Here is a 7,748-nt window from a genome sequence, read left to right as displayed (position 1 = left end):
AGGCTATTAATAGGCAATTCATAAAAAATACAAATGGGCTCAACTTATTTTTTAAAAGTTTATTCATACATAAGAGAAATGCAATTAAAACTACAGAAACATCATTTTTCACCAGTCAGTCTCGCAGAGATCAGAGAGCTCCCTAACACATAGAAAGCTCACACACACTGCTGGTGTGACAACTGGAACTACCTCTTCCACTGAGGGCAATTCAGCAACACACACCATTATTGCACATACCCTTTGACCCGGGAGTCCCACTGCTGGGCACTCACCCTTCCAACTGACTTGCAAGTGGAAAACAGCCCACATAAACGATGCACTGTAGCAGTGGTTGTAGCTGCAAAACATTGGAAGCAACCAAAACATCCCTTCCTCAAAAGGAGCCTGGTTAAATAGAGTATGGTATCTCCATACACCCGTGCAACCCTAAATAAGAACAGGGAAGCTCTTCCAGTATTGCTATGGAATTCTTCAAAATATGGTTAAGTTAAAAAAACAAAACAAAAAACCAAGGACTACACAAGAATGGACAGAACAGGCAGCCTCTGGGGATGGAAGGCAGGCGGCTGGGGCAGGGAACTTCACTCTGTAGTACCTTTTGAACTTTGAACCATATGAACATATTCAGAAAAACAAAATTAATACACAGATTGAACCCTTCCTTGCTACTGGCATTGCTGGCTTAGCTCCAGGTCACTGAGTTCCTTACTCCCTCCTGCAGCATATCCTGTTTTCAGAAACCCATGGAGCAAAAGGATGGGGGCCGTGAGCGTCAGTGACTAGGTGAGGCAGGGACTCTGGCCCCTCCACCAGCCCTGTAAGGAGAGACTCCTTAGGGTCTCCCAGGCCTGCACTTCCTCCCTCTGCCTACAGGTGGTACTACAAGGCCTGCTGTCCTGAAGACAAACCGGTGGCCTGGGGGGCCTCGGGGCCTCAAGCTTGTGGACCAACAGGCAAAGAAACAGGCAGGCACAAGTAAGTAACATAAAATAGAAACTAATTTTATTTCTCTGGAAGAAGCAGGTACCGACAGCTAGGGCAGCAACTTTGGCAACAGAGGCTGGTGGAAAAACATGGAACAGCACAAGGGGAAGAGTTGGGGTCAAAGAGGAAGCACTAATGTCCCTCCAGGGCAGCTGCCCCCTTGGTCTCCTTCCAGCCCTGGGGCCTTGGGCCCTGGTCCCTGCCAGAGAATGGTCTGGCACCCTTTCCCTGCTTCCCGAGCCACCTCAGGCTATTTCCAGGCACAAGATTCTAAGACCAGCCAAGTCTCATAACATGTCCTCGGTGAGGCCATAGCTCACATTCTGTTTGACACCCCAACTGCCTGCCAGGGGCTCCCTGAAAAGGGCCCAGCCCTGAGGAGGGCCCACTGGGTGCTGGTCCACCTTTCTCTGTGGCCAACACATCCTCCCTGCCCAGGTCAAGCCTGGTCTCCTCTCAGTCTGGTCCCCCTGGGCAGGGACTGGGGACACCACTCCAGCCACAGGCCCAGCCTTGGGCTGGAGCCAGAGGCAGGTCACACACAGCGCCTGCCTTCACAGGGCTCCTTCCCACAGCATGGCTGGGCATCAAGGGCTGAACCAAAGTGTGCAGGGACAGCACTGGGTGCAGGAGGGACAGGCAAGGCAGGGCTCCTGGCCTCCTGCTGCCTTGGCCTCGCTGTCCACAGGAGCAGAAGTGGCAGCAGGTCCTCCAGGCCTCTGTGGGGGCATCACCCCGCCCTTGGCAGATGGATAGGCTCAAGTGATTCCTTCAGGGCAGGCCCTCTGGCTCTGCAGATGCATCTCAGCGCCTAAGGGAAGGGAAACAACCAAAACGTCCCTCCATTAAACAGAGTATGGAAAATCCAGTGTGCGTTCCAGAGGGCCACAGGAGTCACTGCCTCTCGGTGCAGGTGAATCAGGTGGGAAATGGTAGTCTCAGGCAATAATTTGGGAACTTATCATCCTGGTTTACCTTTTGTCTTTAATAAACTATGAATAAATTAAGAGAACAGCACTATTGTGTATTAAGAGTATCCAAGGACGACAGGTACAATAAAGCCCGAGTTTAACTGGATGTAAGTTAATGAGAATAACCACAAGACAGTATCTAACAAATATCTAACACTTAGATATTTGTCTGTGTGCCAGACATTTGGTGTGTTATGTGGCAGATACATCACTCATCAATCTTTCTAATTGCTTCTATAAGGTAGGTACTGTTATTTATACACTTTACAGATGAGAAACGTCACACTGTTGGTGACAACAAAGGCTGGTTCTAATTCGGGCTGTCTGACAAGTGTTAACCCCCACATCTCACTAGCGCCTCCTGGGATGATGCTAACTCCACCCGTTTGATCATATTTCACTACTTTTTGACTTGATAAAAGTTTCATATACATATTTAGTAGGTTATTTTATATATCTGTGTTTTTAAAAACATTTAGGCTGGGTGCGGTGGCTCATGCCTGTAATCCCAGCACTTTAGGAGGCTAAGGCAAGAGGATTACTTGAGGTCAGGAGCTTGAGAGCAGCCTGGACAACACAGTGAGAACCTGTCTCAACAACAAAAATACAAAAAAAATCTATATTTATTTATATCTTTATATATTTTGTTATACTACATATAGCTATGTTTTGTTATAAAACTTTTTACTGGAAGGACATAATGAATATTTTGTTGTTGTTGGACATTCCTTTAAAAGGCATTACAATTTTAAATGTTACTTTCAACAGAAATACCAAAAAAAGAAAAATATTTGTTTAAATCATGGGGTCCTGAAGTGTTGCTCCCTGGAGCCACGCAGGGCTATATGTGGGTGTGAGGGAAGCAAGCCCCCTTCAACCAAAGAGGCTCCAATTTCCTTTTTTTACTCCTTAGCTCATTTGAAAACCAAGTGGCTAAAAAATCTAAATGAATGTGTTTAGGAGAAATTGTTTTCAACTAAAACTGCCTGCTTCCTGGGACCTGTGTCCTCCTCCCCTCCCCCCGGCTGGAGAGCCCTGTGTCTCCCTGGCTGAGAGTGGCCTGTGGGGTGCTGGGCTTTTTCCTGGTGTGGTCTGCCCCAGGGACACCCCCCTGGATGGGGGCCAGAGAGGGGGGCTCACTCACTTGTGGTGGGCAGGGCCACAGGAGCCCAGAAGGTGGCAGCCGGCTTGTTCCAGGTTCCAGTCGAACATCTCGAGCACTTTGTAGCACTCCCCCCTCGGCCGCAGTCCCAGCCCAAAGAGCTGCTCCACCTGGGGGCAGAGGGTGGTGCCATGGACGCACTGGGCCAAGGGGCACCACACCAGGGCGGGGGCAGCAGAGAGGCAGAGGTAGGGATGAGGGTTTGGGAGCACCGGAGCAGGCAGGAGGTGGTGGTACCTTCAGATACTGGGCAGCCCTCTGCACACTCCAGCTGTGGCTCTGCAAGGCCGCCTGGCACTCCTCCGTGGTCACCCCATGCACCATGGCCTGCAGCTGGGCACACCCACCCAACTGTCAGCACCATCTGGGCTGCTGCTCTGGGCCCCAACCCCCCCACTGAGGCCAGGCCTGGGGCTCACCGTCTGGATCTTGTCTGCGGGCCGCCCAGACTCCAGCCCATCCCCAGGGCAGGCCCTCTGTGGCTGCCGAGCAGTGGCCCTCAGGGCCGGTGGCCGGGCCCCTGGGTTATTGTTGTTGCTGGAGATGTTGGCCTTGGGGTCTGAGGCAGCCTGGGGCATCGGTCGCACGGTGGCAGTGGGGGCGGCAGGGGCCGGGGTGCAGGGTGGGGGCAGCAGCAGGGATGCAGGCGGAGGGGCCGACTCCACAGGGCTCTGGGCCTCCCGCAGGAAGCGCTGGTAGCGCTCCAGGTAGGGCGGGCGCTCAGGCAGCAGGTAGTAGTGGGTGTTGCTGACCTTCTTGCCATCACGGACGATGGGCAGAATGCAGGGCCCAGCCCGTGGGCCAGGGGCCTGGATCACCTGGGGCGTGGCATACTTGGGGTCTGAGGCAAAGCTCTGGGTGGTGGGCATGGTCTTCCCAGGTGAGCTCGAGAGCCGGGATGGCAGCGGGGAGCTGCCAGGTGGCACCAGGGGGCTCGGGGTCCTTGAGCCTTGAGGGGACAGGGGCTCCCGGGGAGGCACCCGGGGAGGGGAGGCAGGTCCAGGCCACCGACCCATCTCCTCCTCGCCTGAGGTGGCCGGAGACAGCTCAGCACGTGGGCGCGTGGGCCGAGGGGGGATAGGTACCCGAGGGGGCACCTGGGGCTTGTCATCGCCCACTGGGCTGGGTGAGGGGGCCAGTGGGCCGGCCGGGGCCTGCAGCTGTCGCATGCACTCCTGCTGCAGGGCCTGGAAGACCTCTGTGGTCTGGGCGGAGCTGGGTGGCTTGCTCCCCCCCTGAGGGGGGAGAAACAGGTTGTCCTCCAGGGGAGGGGGCAGCCGCGCCTGCTCAGGCACAAAGGCGTAATTGGTCTCACCGTGGCAGAGCCCAGCGGAGACCCCCGCGCCCACCAGGGTGCTGTTGATGGAGCAGACCTCAAAGTCATCCTCATCTTGGGCCACATCATCGTAGGCAGGGGGTGGGGGCAGCGGGCGTGCGTCCCAATCCACCACAGGTGTGGGATGCAACGGCCGGGGCAGCGCCCGCGTGGGGCTCTGTGGCGGGGTCTTGTCCAGCAAGGAGCAGGCGTCCATGGCCAGCTGTGCCAGGGAGGGCGCGCAGGGCCGTGGAGCCGGGACCAAGGGCTCCTCACCGAAGTCGATGAGTGTGACCTCAGCCCCGCTGCTGCGGCCTGCCTTGGTGCCCAGCACTCGGACTGCGGGCTTCACCAGCCACAGCCCTCGGGGCAGGCCTGGCTTCCGCAGGCCCAGCCTCTTGAAGTCGCTGGACAGGGGGTCTTGGTCCTCGCTCACAGGGTCATAGGTTGGCTCTGTGTTGGAAAGGGAGACCCCCAACAGGAAGGCTGAGTCAGGCAGGGGCACCAGGGCAGTGGAATGTGGGAAAGGAGGCCAGTGTCCCCAGCAACTCTCCACGGCCAATTCTGCTAGAGGTCAGCCCTTGGCTGCCAACATTCTCAGCGCATGCCCCACTTAATTCGAACAGGAGGGCAGAACCCTCTCCACGCACCGTCAGCCCTCCGTGCGGGCTGGTGAGACCCCGGCCTCCACCTAAGGTAGAGTAATCAATACCCCACTCCTACCTGTCTTCAACACAAGACCCCAAAATACCCCTGCTCCTGGGCCCTGGTTAGTAAACCCTCACCCCCAACCCCCTCACGGCACACCATTAGTGCAGGCATGCGGCAGACTCCCGCCATCAAGGGCCACAGGAGCCATCCTTGGAGGGGACAGAGCTCCTGACCACCCACCACGAAAGCCCAGACGCAGCCTCTGCAGGTCCGAAAGGGAGCGAGGCAGGGCCAGGCAGCGGCAGACAGAGGTCGAGGCAGGCACCAGGACCACACCTGCTCCAGACGCCCGGGCATTGGGGGTGCAGAGGGGGGAGACAGGCATAACAGGCCAGGTCAGCAGCAAAAGCTCACAGCACACACCCTCATCCCTTCCCGCCCAGCTGCCACAGGGGCTCTGTACCTTCCAGGAGGAGAGGAGGAGTGAGAGGAGAGAGGGGGTGGGGGCGGGGGCCAAGGCACCGAGAGCAGCCCCACTTACTCTGAGCGAAGATGGCAGGCTGAGGCGGGCGAGGTGGAGGCTCCCCTGCAAGAAAGGCCATGCGGAGAAGACAGGGACAGAGCCAGATGAGAGGGCAGAGTGTGGAGAGAGAGAGGGAGAGAAGTGAATAGAGGCGAGCAAATGTACACACCCAACAGCACATGGGAGGCCGTGGGGCGGCAGGAAGGGGAACCGTGTGCTGGGATGGCAGGCGCAGGATCCGGGAGATGGCTGAGGCTCCTGGCCGGGACGGAGCCTGTGGGGTGGTTTTGGCTCAGGAGAGAACAGGATCAGGGGAAGTGAGGAAAGCCAGGATCTGAGCGCGGTGGTGGGGAAGGAGGGAGGAGGGAAGCTGAGGCGGGCGGGGCTGACGCAGGGCCAGCCTGAGGATGCCCACCTCGGCGGATACAGCTGCCTCTCGTCTTCCACCCCACGCCCGACTGGAGCCAGGGACACAGCTGTTCTGCCTGCCGCCCTGACCCAACTGTCCCCTGAACAGCAGGCTTGGGGTGGCCTCAGCACACAGTGCCCCCTCCTGGGGAGCCAACGGACTAGGGACGCCAAGGGGTGGGAAGGCTCTTACTTTTCACCCTTCCCAGATGCTGAGTGGGTTGGGAGGTGCTCAGTTCCACACTTAGCAGGTCAGGAGGGTCCATGGGGTTTCCCAGATACAGTCTGTGGGGAGAGAGCCAGGTAAGATGGCAGGCAAAGGGTGGGGGCAGTGAGAAAACCTCTGGCAGAAACGTTAGGCCTGTCCCCTGGGTTCAGGCAGAAAATAAAATCCTGAGTGTGTCCAGAGGACCATCTCATCAAAGCCCCCTCATCCTGGAGCAGCTGAGCGGGAGAGTCGGGCGTGGAGGACAGAGCTCCTGACTCCCAGTCTGTGGATCCCCGTATCTTTTCCACAGATCCAGGCATAACCGGGAGGACATCCTGGAGAGAGGGCTGAACAGTCTAGGACTTCAGGGACTCCCTCAACACTCCACGACCCACGGCACCTCAGCCCACGCCAGGCAGCTACCTGCAGGCACGCTCTCCTGTGCTGCAGGCATGCTCTCCTGTGCTGCAGGCCCCACGGGGACGGCCGGAGCACAGAGGCATGAGGGCCACTGCGCCCTGGTCAGGGGGCAAGAGGCAGCCTCTGCCACACTGCCGGGAGGAGGGGGAGAGGATGGCCCACCTGCCCTGCTCCGACTTACCCTCAACCCCTGTGCCCATTGTCAGTAGCTGGGACTTAGTCACTGGGGCTGATTAAAGCCTGCAGGAATGGGGCTGGGCTGGCCGTGGCACGCCAGGAGTGGGGCAGAGGGCACTGGCCCCTGCGGGAGGTGTCTGCACTCTCTCTCAGGCCCTTGCCTGGTTCCTGTGAGGCAAGAGACACAGGCCGACCTCACCCAGCTTGGGGTCATGGCGTGTGAGGCGTGGAGGGTGGAGGCCCTGTTTACAACACCTCCCAAGGCGCCACGTGGACCAGAAGTCAGCAGGAGAAAGGGCTGCAGAGATCGAGGGCCCGGAACCCCCTGCGGCCAGCAGAGGCCTGGAGGCCTGGTGTGAGTTGCTACCAGGGGGCTCCCTGGGGCGGGGCACCCAGGAAGCAACTGATTCTTCTCTGTGTTGTCCCCACGTGCCCCCAGTGGCCTCATCCTTTTACTTAAAGGAGACTGCAAGGCCCTCCCAGGCATAGTGAGCTCCACAGGGTGAGGTGTGGGCGGGTGGGCATGGCTGAGCTGCCGCCTAACACTGCCTCCGAAGTCCCCACAGATCCTGCTCCCCTGGTCTGGGCTCACTCCCACATGGTCTGTGCTTACCCCAGGGCCAGACCCAGCAGGAGAAGAAAAACTGTGACTCAAATGCAGGGGTCACAAGGGAAGCTTTGCTACTCAACTGCTTCCAAAGGGCTGTTCCCAACCGTCTTCCTAAGGCCAGTGAGCCAGGAGGAGTCATGGCTGTGCGGGTCCATTCTTGGAAGTGCCTCATCCCCATTCTGCCTACAGTGAAAAGCTGCTGGACACCAAGCGACCCTCTGCCTCACACAGGGGACGTGCAGGGGAAAGCAGGATACTGCAGCCCAGATGCCGCCTCGCCCCGACTCCATCCCCAGCACTGACAACCAGCACCCAA

The 7,748-nt window shown here is 58.1% G+C and overlaps 1 protein-coding gene across 9 annotated transcripts in view; it reads right to left on the bottom strand.

Annotated features, from left to right (window-relative positions):
• Positions 1-983: 983 nt before the first annotated feature.
• Positions 984-7,748, bottom strand: part of TNK2 (tyrosine kinase non receptor 2) — a 39,491-nt gene continuing 32,726 nt past the window's right edge. For 3 of the 9 annotated variants that reach the window (XM_045540048.1, XM_045540051.1, XM_045540049.1), the window contains exons 11-16: positions 6,211-6,302; positions 5,779-5,883; positions 3,540-4,888; positions 3,358-3,453; positions 3,103-3,230; positions 984-1,798 (exon numbers count right to left, since the gene is read on the bottom strand). In XM_045540048.1, the coding sequence (XP_045396004.1) occupies positions 1,792-1,798; positions 3,103-3,230; positions 3,358-3,453; positions 3,540-4,888; positions 5,779-5,883; positions 6,211-6,302 (1,777 nt within the window). In that variant the 3' untranslated portion in view covers positions 984-1,791. Of the gene's footprint in view, positions 1,799-3,098; positions 3,231-3,357; positions 3,454-3,539; positions 4,889-5,627; positions 5,673-5,778; positions 5,884-6,210; positions 6,303-7,748 lie in introns of those variants that run through there. The other 6 variants (XM_045540054.1, XM_045540056.1, XM_045540052.1 and 3 more) reach the window with 4 other exon arrangements.

The sequence above is a fragment of the Lemur catta genome, chromosome 1, assembly GCF_020740605.2.
Source record: "Lemur catta isolate mLemCat1 chromosome 1, mLemCat1.pri, whole genome shotgun sequence".
In the NCBI taxonomy this organism is placed as follows: Eukaryota; Metazoa; Chordata; class Mammalia; order Primates; family Lemuridae; genus Lemur; species Lemur catta.
This window is presented reverse-complemented; position numbering and strand designations above follow the sequence as displayed.